At 46.3% G+C, this 19,893-nt stretch overlaps 1 protein-coding gene across 1 annotated transcript in view; it reads left to right on the plus strand.

The window, feature by feature from the left end:
- The first annotated feature begins 1,386 nt into the window (after nucleotides 1–1,386).
- Nucleotides 1,387–19,893, plus strand: part of LOC143923325 (uncharacterized) — a 93,324-nt gene continuing 74,817 nt past the window's right edge. The window contains exon 1 of the mRNA XM_077446932.1: nucleotides 1,387–1,918. Coding sequence (XP_077303058.1) covers nucleotides 1,683–1,918 — 236 coding nt within the window. The 5' untranslated portion in view covers nucleotides 1,387–1,682. The remainder of the gene's footprint in view (nucleotides 1,919–19,893) is intronic.

The raw sequence follows: 19,893 nt of genomic DNA on the forward strand, positions 1-19,893 counted from the left end.
GACAAGTGATTGGATGGTGGGACAAGTGAATGGATTGTGGGACAAGTGAATGGATTGTGGGACAAGTGAATGGATGGTGGGACAAGTGAATGGATAGTGGGACAAATGAATGGATGGTGGGACGGGTGAATGGATGGTGGGACAAATGATTGGATGGTGGGACAAGTGAATGGATGGTAGGACAAATGAATGGATGGTGGGACAAATGAATGGATGGTGGGACAAGTGAATGGATGGTGGGGCAAGTGAATGAATGGTGGGAAAAGTGATTGGATGGTGGGACAAGTGAATGGATAGTGGATCAAATGAATGGATGGTAGGACAAATGAATGGCTGGTAGGACAAGTGAATGGATAGTGGGACAAGTGAATGGATGGTGGGTCAAGTGAATGGATGGTGGGACAATGAATGGATGGTAGGACAAATGAATGGATGGTGGGACGGGTGAATGGATGGTGGGACAAATGATTGGATGGTGGGACAAGTGAATGTGTGGTGGGACAAGTGAATGGATGGTGGGACAAGTGAATGGATGGTGGGACAAGTGATTGGATGGTGGGACAAGTGAATGGGTGGTGGGACAAGTGATTGGATGGTGGGACAAGTGAATGGATGGTGGGACAAGTGAATGAATGGTGGAACAAGTGAATGGATGGTAGGACAACTGAATGAATGGTGGAACAAGTGAATGGATGGTGGGACAAATGAATGGATGGTGGGAAAAGTGAATGGGTGGTAGGCCAAGTTTTTATTGTTTTTCCATATTACAATAGCTGAGAGCCGATCAAAGCCAATCCCAGTCTTTATTCAGCTCTCCGACCAGCCGGAGGAAGTTCTGGTGGGGGGGGGCGGGAGGGCCTGAGCAAGCGCTGGAAGGTGGCGGGAGAGGGAGGAGGGGGGGTGTCCCCTCCATCTGCTTGTAAAACCTATCCAGTGGCCACTTAGCCGATAGGATTGCTTTTACAATAGAGCCGCCCTCCGGCTTTAAAAAAAAAAAAAAAAACAGTACAGGGAAGATGCCTGCATCTTCTGCCATCATCCCGGGATAAGAATCTGAAGGTCAGTGACGTACCGGTAGGTCGTTGATCCAGAAGTGGTTGTAATTACATTGATTTGCAGTAATATTAATGGAGTGATGTGCAGTGGTGTGCCATATGTGATGCCAGTCTGTACCTTCAAAAGAGAGCATTATCATTGTATCAGTTATTTGTTTCTTTTAAACTCTTTTGAAGTTCATCCATGAAATATCAGAGACGTGTTCTTGGAATGTAGACGTCCATATATATATATAAGGAAATAAGATAACACATGTGAAAACGTCATCTGTATGTAGCCGTCACCTTTGTATCAGGGCTCCGCCTTCCCGTCCTGTAGACCTTGCACCCAACATAATCAAGTGATAACTTTTACAGTGACAGAGAGACTCAATCTCTGCCATAGATGTATCTTCCTGGAGGACGGAACCCAACATTGAAATAATCCCATAAAATGAGAGCCCAGGATTTACCCAACGGGACTGGTGGTGACGACATCCTCTAAGGACCTTCTACCCCGAGAGACCATTACCAGACACAATGTCAGAGACAAATCCCAGGATCCGCAAGGAAGTACACAAGTCACCTTAAAACTCGACGCTTGAAAAACCTTCGGTGGTAGATCTTAAATAGGGTCATCTAGAAAAGATGGAAGGTTCTCACGGTGAAAGGACACCGAAAGGAAAAGGGGTCAGAGAAGACAAGGGATCTCATAGGAAAAAAGACAAACATCAAAAGTCTCCCAAAAATGATCAAAAGGTGACAACTCCGCCCAGGCCTGGAGAACCAAAGGGAAGCAAGACCCCAGAATTACAGAAGACGGGAGGGACTCGGGATGGTGACGGAACATTACAGAGACGTAGAAAGCCTGACAAGACACAAAGGTTAGCAGCACTCTCTATCATCTACCCTTATCTGTGCCTTGTGCTCCAAAACATGCGGGTTTCCCCTTGTTGATAAAGATGATTAAAAAAATGCTTACTGCCGTATCTCTGATAACACACGCCCCCTACTAAAATGTCTAATGCCGCGTACACACGATCGGAATTCCGGCCAGAAAAAAGACCGATGAGAGCTTTTCATCGGAAAATGCGACCGTGTGTATGCTCCATCGGAATTTAGCTGTCCAAATTCCCTGCCAGCCAAAAATCGATAGCATGTTCTCAATTTTCCAGACGGAAAAACTTTCTAGCGGTAATTCCGATCCTGTGTATGCAATTCTGACACGCCAAAAAAATCACGCATGCTCAGTTTCAACTACGAGACGGAAGCTATTGGCTACTGGCTATTGAACTTACCACACGTGTATGTTATTGGTTATTTGTACACATAATACGGCCCAGAAACAATAGTGCACATTTTGCGCTTTTTTTTTTTATTCTACCTAAAACATACCGACACTGATACTGAAATTATTATTTTTTTAAATCCTGACTAAAATAAGCTGACCTGACCTTTGACCCTGACCCTGACCTTGACCTTTGACCTTGGACCCAAAACACTGACACTGGCCTAGATCCAACCTTGATCTAGGTATTTTTTTATTTTATTTTTTATTAAAGCGGGGTGCCCCCTAAAAAAAAATGAAAAGTCAGCAGCTACAAATACTGCAGCTGCTGACTTTTATTAATTGGACACTTACCTGTCCCAGGGTCCAGCGATGCGGGGGAATGAAGCCCCCCCCCCGCTCCGCTCGCGGCGCCGTGATACGCCGCACAGTCATCTGGGACACGTGACAGGTCCCAGATGACTGTGCGGTGCGAGGGGAAGTGATGTCACCAGCCCGGGCATTGAAGAAGGCAGACTACGAGGGACCCCCTAGCAACAGGCATTTAGAGGTGAGTAAAAAAAAATTTTTTTCCAATTATTTTTTTTCATTTTTTTTATGACTTTTAAGCAATTTTTTTTTTTGGGTGGTAACACCACTTTAATTATTATTTTTATTTTTTTTAAAGCTGTTCATTTATCTCTCTCTGAAAGGAGAGAGAGAGAAACATTGTTTTCTTTTCTCTCCATTCACAAAGAGAGAAACACAGGGGGTGGGCTTCACAGAGACCGATCTCTGTGATAGCCAATCAGAGGCTATCACAGCGATCAGGTGACCCAGAGCCAGGAGTTCCGGATTGTTAGTATGGACCCAGGGCTCTGTGCTGGGAGCACGCTGTGTGGCGCGCTCCAAGCACAAAGACAGATATGCATATATGCGGCCCCATGGAAAAACACCCAGTCCAGTGAGGCTGCATATACTGTATATGTACTTTTGGCGTGAAGGGGTTAAAGCATAAACAAATATACAGTATATAACTAACACAATGATCCTTCAAGCAAGTCATTGAAAAGTGTCCAGTAAATGAGCAGTTGAAACCACCTTGAGTGTGTTCAATAGACGATGCCTATTGATGACGAAACGCGTAAGATAGAGCTACAGAGTGTGATGTCATTGCGTTGAGTATCGAGACGCTCTTGTTGGTTTGAAATTTTTGGAATTTTGTGATATGCTGAATTTATTTGGATACTGTATATGTGAGTGCATAGAGTTTTAACAAATGTGACGATTCATGTTTACTACACTATGAGGCGGTTCTCTTCCTTGATTTGTATGTCCTTGCCAAGCGATTCTTTGTCCTGGTGGAAAATCTAAAAAGAGGTGCTACAAAAAAATACAGCAAGGATGAGGTACCTACGTCCTATGGATTAAAAAATTTCACATATTAGACAGAGGCAAAAAGGACTTTCATGGTACGGTATGTACAGTACAGTCATTCTATATAAAAAATACAAGTTTATAGAATTAATTTGTTATAAAAATCACATATGGGGAGAATAGAGACAATAAACAGGAAACCGTGCATATATCCCACAAGGGAAGACAGACAGTGCTAATAAAAATGTATTCCTCTAATATAGACTGGAAATAGGCTTCGGTATCAACCCAATCAAGGGGAACTTCCATTCACACAATTCCAGTCTCATACTCTACATGTTTCGTGCAAAACCCGCTTCTTCAGGAGTTTAATTCAGAGGAATATTTGATCTATAAGAAAATGAATAACATAAGAAACATATATGAAGAAAAAAACATTACAAAACAAGATAAATGTATCTGTTAATCAGTCTCATACTCTACGTGTTTTGTGCGAAACCCGCTTCTTCAGGAGTTTAATTCAGAGGAATATTTGATCTATAAGAAAATTAATAACATAAGAAACATATATGAAGAAAAAAACATTCTAAAACAAGATAAATGTATCTGTTAATAGAAAATATATTTTTCTTATGTAGTTAATTTACTTATAGATCAAATATTCCTCTGAATTAAACTCCAGAATAAATGGATTTCACACAAAACATGTTGAGTATGAGATCGGAATTGTGTGAATGAAAGTTCCCCTTGATTGGGTTGATACTGAAGCCTATTTCCAGTCTATATAAGAGGAATTTATTCAGTTTCCTGTTTATTGTCTCTATTCTCCCTATATGGGTGAGTTTTTTTTTTTTTTTTTACAAATTGATTCAATAATTTTAAATTTTTAATATAAAATGACTGTACCATGAGTTCATACCGTACCATAAAAGTCCTACATCCTGACATTTTTGTCCTGGTGGTGGTCAGATGGTGTCCGATCTGTTAACCCAGATAGGGACCTTCAATATCCAAGTACAAGACCTTGGAGATCATGGAGTTCAGCCATCTCCAGGGCCGTTTTTAAGGCAGGGCAAAAGGGCCAGCTGCCCTGGGCCCTGTCATTGTTGTGGAGCCCAAAGCAGCTGTTTCATACTTGCCAACTATCCTGGTTTAAATTCCCTCATCCCTTGAGGTTTTAGTCCTGTGCTGTGTCCCAGATGATTCACCTGGAGACCCTGTGTTTGCATGTAAATTACTGGCATTCATATGTAAATAGAGGCGGGCCGGCAGCATTGATATGTATATCATGCCCCCCTGAAGTCATATCCACAGTAATCTCTAGCAACCAATCAACAAGCAGAAATCATGTGCTGTAACCTCTAGCAACTAACCAGTGAGCTGTAATGTGTTCTGTAACCTCTAGCAACCAGTCAGTGAGCGGTAATGATACACTGAAACCTCTGGCAACCAATCACAATAGCTTAGCTGCCTGATCTGATTCAGTAAACTGATTTTGAGTCTAGCTGCTATTTATTTTATGTCTCAGAGCAGGTGGAGAGCGAAACTGCATGGGGAGGGGGGCCCCCAAGAAAAATTTTGCCCAGGGTCCCATCAAATTTAAAGACGGCCCTGGCCATCTCTATATGTTGTATAGGCGCTTTGACTGCTTAATATTTGGTGATCATGATTATTCGGTAAGAGGCTGTATTTGGCATGTGAAAGTGGATGAAACTTTTTTGCACCACTTCATGATCTTTGAGCACACTCAAGGTGATCTCAACTGCACATTTATTAGTTAAAATGTTGCAGTATGATCACTGGAAAAGAGAAGACTGAGGAAGTGCTTCCTCCTGCCTGCAGCAGATATAAGAAATGTTCTGAAATTTGATACAGTAGGAGATTTTCTGAAATATGATACTGAAGGAAATGTTCTAAAATAGGATACTGTATTGTTGGGGCCTGCAATATACAAGTGCAAGACCTTGGAGATCATGGAGTTCAGCCATATCTATATGTTGTATGGGCTCTTTTGATGGCTTAATCTTTGGTGGTCTACAGTAGCCGGTAAGAGGCTGTGCTTGTGAAGGTGGGGGAGACTTTTTTGGCACCACTTCATGATTTTTGAGAACACTCAAGGTGATCCTGCGTTCGGTAGTGCTTTGATCCCAGAAAGTGATAAGGAAGATGGAAGTCACCCCCAAAAAGAATGGAGAAGAGGACAGCAGAGGTGCTCCTGAAGGGTTCCAAGCTACGGTAGAGCACCAAAATCCTTGCTTCCATTGTTTAAGGAGGCAGGGATGTTGGTGCTCTGCTGTGGCTTGGAACCCTCCAGGAGTACCTCAGATGACCTCTATTCTTTCTGGGATGACCTCCATCTTTCATATCACTTCCTGGAATCAAATCACTACCAAACGCATGATCACCTGGAACCCCACAATGAGTATCGAGTGCAACCACCTACTACTGCCTGGGTGAAGACAGAAATAATACCTACCTTTTGACCGACAATTCTTTCCAGTTCTTTTTGTCAACACAGGCATATCTTCTGACCTCGTCTACATTCTTTTCTGAGCGATTGGATCCAGGGAAGTGATATATAGGGGATAGAAATCACCCCAAAAACAATGAAGTTGAGGGGCTCCCATGTTGACAAAAAGAACTGGAAAGAATTGTTGGTCAAAAGGTAGGTATTACAGTATGTCTGTCTTCACCCGATAGGTGGTTGCACTCAGGGGCTTAACTATAGGGGGTGCAGCAGTCGCAACCGCAACTGGGCCCTGTGATGCAGGGGGCCCATGCATCCCCCTCTACATATGGCCGGCAGCAGCATAGGCAGCTAGGGGTACCAGTGCACCATGCACACGGGTGGCTGGAGGTGGAGGGTGACTAGCAGAGCTCCATTCTCGACTATCGCACTGGCTGCTCTTTAGTTGTGCATTCCCCGCATGACCTGTGTCCTCAGCCGGCTCCTCAGAGTACCCCTCTCCTGCTCCATGCATTGCCGCTCAGTCCGATGTCTGTTCTCCCCAGTCAGAGTCCCACCCCCCTTGAGTCCAGCCCACACTGCACTGCATACTTCTCCCAGGTAAACAAAATTTAAGCACACAGATGCAGTGCAGCCCTATGAGAGCCGGCTCCCCGGAGGACACTGCAGGCTTGTCTGCCAGCCCCCCTCCTTCCCCGTCATACACAGATGATAAAAGGTATTTCTGGGAGATATGCCGATCGCCCATCCAGCACACTGGATGGAGCCCAGGCCAACATGGATGAGTGCGCGGCCTGCAGCTTGGTCATGGGGAGTGAGAGGACCCCATCCCCTACACACCATTACTTACCCCCTCCATCTCCCCCTGGGGACAGGGACCCCTTCTCACGTGGGGACATGGAACCCCACCTCCCCTGGGGACAGGGACCCCTTCTCACCTGGGGACAGTAACTTCATCTGCCCTGGAGAAAAGGACCTCATCTCTTCTGGGGACGGGGACCCCATCCTGCCTAGGGACAGTCCCCCAATGGGGCACCTAAAAAAAAAAAAATAGTAAAAAAAAAACTACTGATACCAGTGGTGGAACTACAGGGCTCACAAAGGTCATACCTGTGACCACGCCCTGGAGTTCCAGCGCCGGACTTGGAGGGAAGGGCCCTGGCTGGGGTTCAGGGGGGCCCTTCATGGTTTCTTGTATCGGGGCCCTGAAGGTTCTAGTTACGCCACTGGTTGCACTCTATGCTCATTGTGGAGTTCCAGGTGATCATGTGTTCGGTTGTGCTTTGATCCCAGTAAGTGATATGAAAGATGGAAGTCATCCCAGAAAGAATAAAGAAGAGGTGCTCCTGGAGGGTTCCAAGCCACAGCAGAGCACCAACAACCCTGCCTCCTTAAAGTGTTCCTACATTGATCCTGATGAAGTTGCCATAAAACGCGGTGATAGGGTATTTTATCCTGGTCTGGCCAATAAATACCTTTTGACCAAGAATACTTTTCAGTTATTTTTTTGTCAATACGGGCACCACTGTTGACCTCATCTACATTATTTTTGAGCAAATGAACCCAACGAAGTGCTATATAGAGGATAGAAATCACCCCCAAAACAATGGACGCCTCTGCGGTCAGCATCCATCCTTTGAAAAAATTGGAGTATCAAGGTGGAAAATTGTGCCTCATGCAGTACCTACATCCATTCAGATGCATCCTACGTTCGGGTATTCGGACAGCCACTGCAGGAAATAGCCCACCAGGGGGATTCATCCATCGACGCTGTACAGCCTGGATGGAGGAATTTGTTTGATTTTTTTTTTTTCTGCCTGATAAAAATCTCCCGGTGCATGGCTACTCTAGACATGGGTGTCCATTTATGAAACCATGAACAGCGGTGATCCCAAGGATCACCTCGGATCACAGTCCATAAACAGATTATGAAACAGAGATGATCGGGGTAGAAGAAGTTCTCCGTTGATGATCTCCAAGCTTTCATTGACTATCACAGAAACGGACAGTTATGAAGCTGTGATCTCAGCACTTCACTGGCAATCTCTGCCGGAAGTTCACAATCACCGATTCCCCAGCTCAGAGGTGGAGAATCGGGGACTGAAAAAGGAATCTTGGGGGAAGGAGGAAGATTTTTGACTTCTTCCTTCCTGGTTCAGACCCCCCATGACAGTAACCATGTCCCCCTGCCATGTCTATGTATATATATATACATATACACACTTCCCAATATTTTGAGATAGGAATGAGGGACACCTATCAGCAAAAGTATCCAGGCATAGGACACACCCCTTGCCACGCCCCTTAAAGAAGAATTGTACAAGAAAACAAGATTGGTTAAACTCACAAGTGCTTTTTTTTACTGCTACTATTCCTTTATATTGGCTTTTGGAAATTTAGAAATCAGATGAATGGTTTAGCGCTGGAAAACACATTTTGATAGATAAAAAGTGAATTTTATATACAGCTATATAGATCAGACCAAAATGAGGGACAAATGAGGAGGAATGAGGGACAGAGGCACATTGCTCCAAATCAGGGACAGTTGGGAGCTATGCATATATATATATATATATGTGTGTGTGTGTATTAATATATATATAGTCCTTCTCTCAACAGGCCTAGCAGCCAACAGGGTGCTTAAATCAAACAAAGTCTCTGCCACAGACTTGTTGTAAAACACTTAAATAACTGAAAGATGTAGACAACTCAGAGAACCCTCGTACCGTACCAGTATCTTGCAGCCAGTCCGGCGATACCGTACGAGATTAGATTCGCTTGGGGTCTTTCAACTTACCCTCCAGGCTCCTGCTGAGAAACCAACCTTTGCGTGGCCTTCTCCCGAAGAGTCCTCCCCTGGATGCTTCTCCAGTTGCTGGGCCTCTTCACAAACCAAGACGGCACCGGACCACCTTCGAATCCCTTCTTTCAGTTACTTTGCCTTGGGCCAGCCAGCCCCGAGACTTGGAATTGGGTGGATCCGCACCCCGGGCCATGAGATCCCTGGGGGGGCTGGTCAGGAGGACCAGGACCACACAGTCAGAAAGCACTTCTTGACCGGAACCCCCGAAGCACGTGATGTCAGCACCTTAAGTACCCCCACCTAGAATGCACAGCATGAGAGACACTCCCACTGGGCTGGCTCCGAGAGAGAACTGGCACTCAATGCACCCAACTGGACTGCGTTCTGGCACCTGCCAGAGTTAACAGCGCCATCTATGGTCAAGCAAAACACAATGCAATCCAGCTAGACTAGTACTGAGACCAAAATTTTGAGTAATTAAACCCAAAACCAAACTGCAGTTCCAGGAATATTAAATGCCAAAAACACATAGTGCGTGCTCTTCAGGAGCCGGCGCTACACATGCATGTATATATATATATTGTGTGTGTATATTAACCACTTAAGGACCGCCGTATTGCCATTGTACGTTATCACAATGGCACAGGCAGGCACAAGCACGTACATGTACGTGCCTGCCTTCCAGCGGGTGGGGGGTCCGATCGGACCCCCTCCCGCTGGATACGGCGGTCCGGTCCGTCCCAGGAGCGATCCGGGATGAGGGGATGGCCGTTGGTTTCTGGCCATCCCTTCTCGATCGCTCCTGGCCAGTGACGAACTTCCTCCCCTGTGTATTTTTTACACAGGAAGGAGGAAGTGATGTCATTCTCCTCGGGGCGGTCTTTTTGACCGAACTACGAGGAGAAGAGCGGAAGTAAGTGCACCAAAACACTACACTGACATGTAGGTACACACAGGCACACAAACCCCCCCCGATCCCCCCCGCCCCCCCCCCCCCAGTCACAGTGTCACTGATTGCATTGATCATATATTTACTGATCACTACATTCAGTGTCAGTTGTAAAAGTAAAAACTGTCAGGGCAGTTAGTGTTAGGTCCAGGGTAGCCCCCTATCACCCCCCAATAAAGATTTAACCCCCTGATTGCCCCTAGAGTTAACCCTTTCACCCCCTTTTGCCAGTGTCACTAAGCGATCTTTTTTCTGATCGCTGCATTAGGGTCGCTATTGTCGCTAGGTAGCTAATTTTTTTTTTTAGGTTCACCGCCAGGTTTTTATAGCGCTAGGTACCCCAATATACTACCCAATAATGGTTTTAACCCCCTGATTGCCCCTAGAGTTAACCCTTTCACCCCCTTTTGCCAGTGTCACTAAGCGATCATTTTTCTGATCGCTGCATTAGTGTCGCTATTGTCGCTAGGTAGCTAGTTATTTTTTTAGGTTCACCGCCAGGTTTTTATAGCGCTAGGTACCCCAATATACTACCCAATAATGGTTTTAACCCCCTGATTGCCCCTAGAGTTAACCCTTTCACCCCCTTTTGCCAGTGTCACTAAGCGATCATTTTTCTAATCGCTGCATTAGTGTCGCTATTGTCGCTAGGTAGCTAGTTATTTTTTTAGGTTCACCGCCAGGTTTTTATAGCGCTAGGTACCCCGATATACTACCCAATAAGGGTTTTAACCCCCTGATTGCCCCTAGTTAACCCTTTCACCCCCTTTTGCCAGTGTCACTAAGCGATCATTTTTCTGATCGCTGCATTAGTGTCGCTATTGTCGCTAGGTAGCTAGTTATTTTTTTAGGTTCACCGCCAGGTTTTTATAGCGCTAGGTACCCCAATATACTACCCAATAATGGTTTTAACCCCCTGATTGCCCCTAGAGTTCACCCTTTCACCCCCTTTTGCCAGTGTCACTAAGCGATCATTTTTCTGATCGCTGCATTAGTGTCGCTATTGTCGCTGGGTAGCTAGTTATTTTTTTAGGTTCACCGCCAGGTTTTTATAGCGCTAGGTACCCCGATATACTACCCAGTAATGGTTTTAACTCTCTGATTGCCCCTAGTTAACCCTTTCACCCCCTTTTGCCAGTGTCACTAAGCGATCATTTTTCTGATCGCTGCATTAGTGTCGCTATTGTCGCTAGGTAGCTAGTTATTTTTTTAGGTTCACCGCCAGGTTTTTATAGCGCTAGGTACCCCGATATACTACCCAATAATGGTTTTAACCCCCTGATTGCCCCTAGTTAACCCTTTCACCCCCTTTTGCCAGTGTCACTAAGCGATCATTTTTCTGATCGCTGCATTAGTGTCGCTATTGTCGCTAGGTAGCTAGTTATTTTTTTAGGTTCACCGCCAGGTTTTTATAGCGCTAGGTACCCCAATATACTGCCCAATAATGGTTTTAACCCCCTGATTGCCCCTAGAGTTCACCCTTTCACCCCCTTTTGCCAGTGTCACTAAGCGATCATTTTTCTGATCGCTGCATTAGTGTCGCTATTGTCGCTGGGTAGCTAGTTATTTTTTTAGGTTCACCGCCAGGTTTTTATAGCGCTAGGTACCCCGATATACTACCCAATAATGGTTTTAACTCTCTGATTGCCCCTAGTTAACCCTTTCACCCCCTTTTGCCAGTGTCACTAAGCGATCATTTTTCTGATCGCTGCATTAGTGTCGCTATTGTCGCTAGGTAGCTAGTTATTTTTTTAGGTTCACCGCCAGGTTTTTATAGCGCTAGGTACCCCGATATACTACCCAATAATGGTTTTAACCCCCTGATTGCCCCTAGTTAACCCTTTTACCCCCTTTTGCCAGTGTCACTAAGCGATCATTTTTCTGATCGCTGCATTAGTGTCGCTAGGTATCTAGTTATTTTTTTAGGTTCACCGCCAGGTTTTTATAGCGCTAGGTACTCCAATATACTACCCAATAATGGTTTTAACCCCCTGATTGCCCCTAGGTAACCCTTTCACCAGCGATCACAGTATAAGTGTCACTGGTGACGCTAGTTAGCCAGTTAGTTATTTAGGTCCCCGTCAGGGTTTTTATATAGCGCCAGGGACCCCCATATACTACCTAATAAAAATTTGAACCCCCTGATTGCCCCTAGTTGACCCTTTCACCAGTGATCACCGTATAAGTTTTACGGTGACTCTGGTTAGTTTGCTTTTTATAGCATCAGGGCACCCGCCATTTATTACCCAATAAAGGTTTAACCCCCTGATCACCCGGCGGGTGATATCAATTAGGTTTTAGGGTCAGGGTCTGCGTCGCCCCAGGCAGCGCTAGGTTAGTGCCAGTACCGCTAACACCCACACGCAAAGCATAAACCTCCCGTAGTGGTATAGAATCTGAACAGATCAATATCTGATCTGATCAGATCTATACTAGCGTCCCCAGCAGTTTAGGGTCCCAAAAAAAACGCATTGTTAGCGGGATCAGCCCAGATACCTGCTGGCACCTGCGTTTTGCCCCCCCGCCCAGCCCACCCAAGTGCAGTATCGATCGATCACTGTCACTTACAAAACACTAAACACATAACTGCAGCGATCGCAGAGTCAGGCCTGATCCCTGCGATCGCTAAGTTTTTTTTGGTAGCATTTTATATTTAAATCCGAAAGGCAGTGCTTGGTTTTCGGGGTCCCGTACGTGGCTAAGCTCCCAAAAAGTCCCCCACATGTGGTATCCCCGTACTCAGGAGAAGCAGCAGAATTTATTTTGGGGTGTAATTTGACTTATGCCCATAGCATGTGTGAGCAATATATCATTTAGTGACAACTTTTTGTAAATTTAAAATTTAAAATTCCTGCAACTTGTGGCAAAATATAAAATATTTCATGTACTCAACATGCCTCTCAGTAAATAGCTTGGGGTGTCTACTTTCCAAAATGGGGTCATTTGGGGGGGGGGGTTGTGTTATTTTGGCTTTTTCTTTGGCCTTCGAAACTGTGATAGGTAGTGAGGAGTGAAATCAAAAATTTGCACCCTTAGAAACCCTGAAGGCAGTGATTGGTTTTCGGGGTGCCGTACGCAGCTAGACTCCCAAAAAGTCCCACATATGTGGTATCCCCGTACTCAGGAGAAGCAGCAGAATATATTTTGGGGTGCAATTCCACATATAACCATGGCATGTGTGAGCAATATATCATTTAGTGACAACTTTTTGTAAATTTTTTTTTTTTTTGTCATTATTCAATCCCCTTAGGACAAAAAAAATAAATATTCAATGGGCTCAACATACCCATCAGCAATTTCCTTGGGGTGTCTACTTTCCAAAATGAGGTCATTTGGGGGGGTTTGTACTGCCCTGCCATTTTAGCACCTCAAGAAATGAGATAGGCAGTCGTAAATTAAAAGCTGTGTAAATTCCAGAAAATGTACTCTAGTTTGTAGACGCTATAACTTTTGCGCAAACCAAAAAAAATACGCTTATTGAAATTTTTTTTACTAAAGACATGTGGCTGAATACATTTTGCCCTCAATGTATGACTAAAATTTAGTTTATTCGATTTTTCTTATAACAAAAAGAAGAAAATATCTTTTTTTTTTTCAAAATTTTAGCTCTTTTTCCATTTATATCGCAAAAAATAAAAATCGCAGAGGCAATCAAATACCATCAAAAGAAAGCTCTATTTGTGGGAAGAAAAGGACGCAAATTTCGTTTGGGTGCAATATTGCATGACCGTGCAATTTACAGTTAAAGCAGCGCAGTGCGAAATTGGAAAAAGACCTCTGGTCCTTAAGGTGTTTATTGGTCTGGGGCTGTAGTGGTTAATATATATATATATATATATATATATAATGTATGTGTGTACAGTATTTATATATATTTATACATATACAGTGCCTTGCGAAAGTATTCGGCCCCCTTGAACTTTTCAACCTTTTGCCACATTTCAGGCTTCAAACATAAAGATATAAAAATTAAATTTTTTGTGAAGAATCACCAACAAGTGGGACACAATTGTGAAGTGGAACGAAATCTATTGGATATTTTAAACTTTTTTAGCAAATAAAAAACTGAAAAGTGGTGCATGCAAAATGATTTGGCCCCTTTACTTTCAGTGCAGCAAACTCACTCCAGAAGTTCAGCGAGGATCTCTGAATGATCCAATGTTGTCCTAAATGACTGATGGTGATAAATAGAATCCACCTGTGTGTAATCAAGTCTCTGTATAAATGCACCTGCTCTGTGATAGTCTCAGGGTTCTGTTGAAAGCGCAGAGAGCATCATGAAGACCAAGGAACACACCAGGCAGGTCCGTAATACTGTTGTGGAGAAGTTTAAAGCCGGATTTGGATACAAAAAGATTTCCCAAGCTTTAAACATCCCAAGGAGCACTGTGCAAGCGATCATTTTGAAATGGAAGGAGTATCAGTCTCTCGATGTGCAAAACTGATAGAGACACCCTGTGACAGTGGGGTCACTTTGGGACACAGGGTGAATAAAAGAAACCCCCGATATGGTCTGTGATAGCCATATTCAAGGCTGTATAATTCATTGTGCATAAATTGGATGTATACTGTATGTGAGGAATTAAGTTGTTTTGCATTTCTATTGTTCATTTAAGTCTATCCTTGTGTGTATTGTAAAGTGCCAGACAGACTGGCTGCTAACCCTTTGTGAAAAGATGTGTAGTGGGTGGGATCGTTTGAAGCATAGCAGACGTCTTGGGATGTGTGGGTGGAGCTGGGCTCTTGTTCATGTTAAAGCATGTGCCTTGAATTGTGTATAAAAATACAATGTTGGTTTTTAATAAAGGCATTCCTACTACAGCAGAGACAGAGTGCGTGTCGTCTTTTTGCCAGAGGGGTCGGCTCCTATAGGAAAGGGTCGTTTAACTGTGGATATTGGTACCGAGTGGATGTGTGTCTCGGAGAGGGAACATCGTAAACGGCCTTAACCCCCTTTATATTAGGGGAGCCGTTACATTGGTGGCAGCGGTGGGATCTTCCCTCCAGTTACTGGGACACTTCAAACCACCACAGTAAATGACCAGCTATGCAGCCTGCAGGAAAGCCACACTGAAAGACTTACTTGAGAGCCGTGGAGGGACCAGTGGGACAAAGAACAAGGCCACCTTGATCAGGGAACTAACCGAGATGGATCAGAGGGATGGTGATGCAGGACCCCGGTCAGTTGAAGACTTGTTTCAGCAACGAGTTCGACAGCGGGTGGCATTATATGGTGCTAAACCATCAGAGACCGCCATACAGAATGCCATTAGAGACATCCAGCTGCAGGATGAGCGACAGGAGAGAGAACTAGAGCGGCAACATGAACAGAGAATGGCAGAAATACGGCAATCGGAGACAACACTTAAAGATGCAGCGCCTGTCCGTAAGTTGCCCTTTCGGGCGTTCAAACTATTTAAGGAGGGAGAGGAGGAAATTGAAGCATTCCTGCAGGACTTTGAGAGACTATGCCAGATACATGAAGTACTGCCCCAAGATTGGGTTGTCTTACTGGCAAGTAATTTAACTGGCAGAGCGGCGGATGCGTATCGGGCCCTGGAGGATGAGGACGCTAAAGACTATGATCGGGTAAAAGAAGCTCTGCTAGCCCGATTTGCCATTACACCCGAAGCCAGCCTGATTAAGTTTCGAGAATCTCTGAAACAAACCCACATAACATACGTGGAGTGGGCACATCGTCTGCAGCGGGACCTTAAGGGCTGGATCCAGGGAAGCCACGCTCATACCATAGAAGACATCACCCAACTAGTACTCTTAGAACAGTTCTTTAACCACACCCCTCCAGTACTACGGGATTGGGTACGAGATAAGCAACCACGGACTGTAAAGCAAGCGGCTACTTTGGCCGATGAATATCTGGACTCTCGAAGGTCAGGCGGAAGCGAGCGCTATCCACCATCTCGGCCCAGTTTATCAGCCTCTAACACAGCTTCAGCACCAACCCCAGCGGCCAATTATCCTCAGCAGCCCAGGTTCAACTCCCAGGACTATGCACAACCCATCAGGTGTTTCGGATGTAAAGAGCTAGGGCACAAAAAGCCAGACTGTCCATTAAATCCAGCCATCCCGTCCCAGTCATGGAGACAACCAGCAAGGGGGAGCCCCCGCACACCCATGCCTGCGGCCCACTGCATTGAGGGGAAAGAACATTGGGGCGTCCTGCACGAGGCTGATCCAATACAAGCAGCTAACCGGGACAACAGGCAACAACACAGGCAGACGGTCCGGGTTAATGGAACGGTAGCCAATGGCTTACGTGATAGCGGCGCTACCATGACCCTACTACGGAAGAACCTCATCCCAGAGAGCCAACACACCGGAGACACTGTAGCCGTAAGAGTAGCGGGAGGTACCATCTTCCGGCTACCCGTGGCCCGTGTTCACCTGGATTGGGGGGTTGGTTCGGGACACGTGAATGTGGAGGTGATGAAGGACTTGCCTGCGGATGTACTACTGGGGAATGATTTGGCCCCCCTGTTTTCTGCTTACACCCCGATGGGCCCCGATGAAGTCAACCCTGTGACTACCCGTGCACAGACACGTACTGCTGGAACCGGCCCACTTGCTGCAGAGACCCAGGTGAGACTATCCTCCCCGACACGTACCTTAGATCAGGCGCGCCTAGGCTGGGATACCCCAGAAGCATTCGGGAGGGAAACTCGGGAGGACCCGACCTAACACAAGTATAGGGCTAAGGCAGATACTCAGGAAAGGGGAATAGATGGGGAGCGGTTTGAATGGGATGGGGATAGACTGTATAGGATCCCTAAGCCATCTCAGAGAAGTAAGGCCCCTTCGCAGAAACGACAGCTGGTGGTACCTAAGAAATACCAGCTGGAGATTCTGCGAATCAGGCATGATGTGCCGCTAGCGGGACATCTAGGGTTCCGTCGCACGGCCCATAGGATCACACAGAATTTCTTCTGGCCCAATTTTAGCCAGGATGTGCGACAATACTGCAAAACGTGTGACATGTGTCAACGGATAGGGAGTAGGGGGGACCACCCTAAGGCTAAACTCATGTCCATGCCTATTATTGGGGAGCCCTTTTACCGCATAGCCGTTGACATTGTGGGTCCCCTGGCCCGGCCTAGTCCATCCGGAAAGAAGTATATTCTCACCGTGGTGGACTACGCCACCCGTTACCCAGAGGCAGTAGCTATGTCCAACATTGAAGCAGAGACAGTAGCTGATGCCCTGGTTAAGATTTTTACCAGAGTGGGGTTCCCTAAAGAGATTCTCTCTGACCAGGGAACCCAGTTTACCGCGGTACTCACCAGGCAGTTGTGGAAGGTGTGCAATATTAAGCCCTTACTGAGCTCCCCCTACCACCCCCAGACTAATGGTCTCTGCGAACGCTTTAACGGGACCCTCAAGCAAATGCTGAGGACCTTTTCGGACTCTTGCAGAGACTGGGAGAGATTCCTGCCTCACCTGTTATTTGCGTACAGAGAGGTACCCCAGGAATCTACTGGGTTCTCGCCCTTCGAGTTACTCTATGGGAGAAGGGTCCGCGGACCCCTCGATCTCATCAGAGGACACTGGGAGGGAGAGACAGAGCAAGAAGGGACCCCCATAGTACCCTATGTTCTGGAACTCAGGGACCGCATGGAGCAACTGTCTCTGATGGTAAGAGACAATCTCCAGGCGGCCCAGGGAAGACAGAAGAGATGGTACGACCGGGGGGCCCGACAGCGGGTCTTCCAGGTTGGGCAGAAGGTCTTAGTGCTCAAGCCTGTGAAGACCGACAAGATGCAGGCATCTTGGCAGGGCCCGTATAAAGTAGTAGCCCAGGTATGTGATACTACCTATGTCATTGCCAGCTGTGCAGATGAAAGAATCCAGCGAACCTTTCATGTGAACATGCTGAAGGAGTATCAGGAACGGCAGGAGGATGTTGCTGCAGTATGTGCCCCTGCTGCGGACGACTCAGAAGGTTTACCCCTCCCTGACTTACTAGAGAGAGAGCCCCAGACCGACCTCATTAGCCCTGTACAGCTAGGAGACCGGTTAAGCCCCACAAAGAAGGAACAGGCTAAGCGGCTTCTGTGGGAGAAACAGGCGACGTTCTCCCAAAGACCGGGCTATACGACCTTGGCTGTACATAAGGTAGAGACCCCTGGACAAGCACCCCTCCGCCAGCCCCCCTACCGTATCCCTGAAGCAGTCCGAGAGGAAATGCGGAAAGAGATACAGGAGATGATTCAGTTAGGAGTCATTGAGCCTTCTGACAGCCCTTGGGCCTCGCCTGTAGTCCTGGTGCCTAAGAAAGACGGGACTACCCGGTTCTGCGTGGACTACAGGCGACTCAATGAGAAGACCACCACCGATGCCTACCCGATGCCCAGGGTAGACGAACTACTAGATCGTATAGCCAGGGGACGTTATTTAACTACAATAGACCTGTGTAAAGGTTATTGGCAGATCCCCCTGGCCGAGGATGCTATCCCCAAGTCAGCATTTGTTACCCCATTTGGCCTGTACCAGTCTAAGGTCATGCCATTTGGAATGAAAAATGCCCCGGCGACCTTCCAACGTATGGTGGATAGGCTCCTCGATGGCTTCCAGGATTTTGCATGTGCATATCTGGATGACATTGCGATCTACAGTGGGTCTTGGGAGGAGCACCTGGTTCACGTAGGAGTGATTCTGGACAAAATTCGGGCCGCAGGCCTGACCTTGAAACCAGACAAGTGCCATCTAGGGATGGCGGAGGTGCAGTACCTGGGGCACCGAGTGGGGTGTGGGAACCAGAGACCCGAGCCAGCCAAGGTAGAGGCAGTAGCTAACTGGCCCATGTCCCGTACTAAGACCCAGGTATTGGCCTTCTTGGGAACTGCAGGGTACTACCGACGTTTTGTCCCTAATTATAGTGCTATCGCCAAACCCCTGACTGACCTGACGAAAAAGAACTTACCCAGGCAAGTCCTCTGGTCTCCAGCTTGTGAATCCGCGTTTCTAGCCCTCAAGCAAGCACTTGTAAATGCCCCTGTCTTGGCTGCCCCAGTACCTAACAAACGTTTTCTTGTCCACACAGATGCTTCCATGTTTGGACTGGGGGCGGTGCTGAGCCAAGTTGGGGAGGATGGAGGAGAACACCCTGTCGCATACCTGAGTAGAAAACTATTACCCCGGGAAGTGAGCTATGCGGCAGTGGAGAAGGAGTGTTGGCGCTGGTCTGGGCCCTTAAAAAGCTGAACCCTTACTTATACGGACAGGAATTTTCACTGGTCACCGACCACAACCCATTGGTCTGGCTTAACCGGGTCTCCGGAGATAATGGCAGGTTGTTGCGGTGGAGCTTAGCCCTACAACCTTACAACTTCACCATCAGCTACCGACCCGGTAAGCAAAATGGCAATGCTGATGGGTTGTCCCGGCAAACCGACGCCCTCCCGGACTCCTAGTGCAATGTTGATGGGTTATCCAGTATTGGAAGAATGGACTCATGGACTAACTGCGGAGTCAACCCGTCTGGGGTCCCCTCCTCTGTTAGTCCCCTGCCGAAAGGGGAGATGTGTGACAGTGGGGTCACTTTGGACACAGGGTGAATAAAAGAAACCCCCGATATGGTCTGTGATAGCCATATTCAAGGCTGTATAATTCATTGTGCATAAATTGGATGTATACTGTATGTGAGGAATTAAGTTGTTTTGCATTTCTATTGTTCATTTAAGTCTATCCTTGTGTGTATTGTAAAGTGCCAGACAGACTGGCTGCTAACCCTTTGTGAAAAGATGTGTATTGGGTGGGATCGTTTGAAGCATAGCAGACGTCTTGGGATGTGTGAGTGGAGCTGGGCTCTTGTTCATGTTAAAGCATGTGCCTTGAAGTGTGTATAAAAATACAATGTTGGTTTTTAATAAAGGCATTCCTACTACAGCAGAGACAGAGTGCGTGTCGTCTTTTTGCCAGAGCGATCGGCTCCTATAGGAAAGTGTCGTTTAACTGTGGATATTGGTACCGAGTGGATGT

This window comes from Lithobates pipiens, unplaced genomic scaffold (assembly GCF_037356315.1).
Source record: "Lithobates pipiens isolate NorthernLeopardFrog02 unplaced genomic scaffold, aLitPip1_a1.2 Scaffold_22, whole genome shotgun sequence".
Lineage (NCBI taxonomy): Eukaryota > Metazoa > Chordata > Amphibia > Anura > Ranidae > Lithobates > Lithobates pipiens.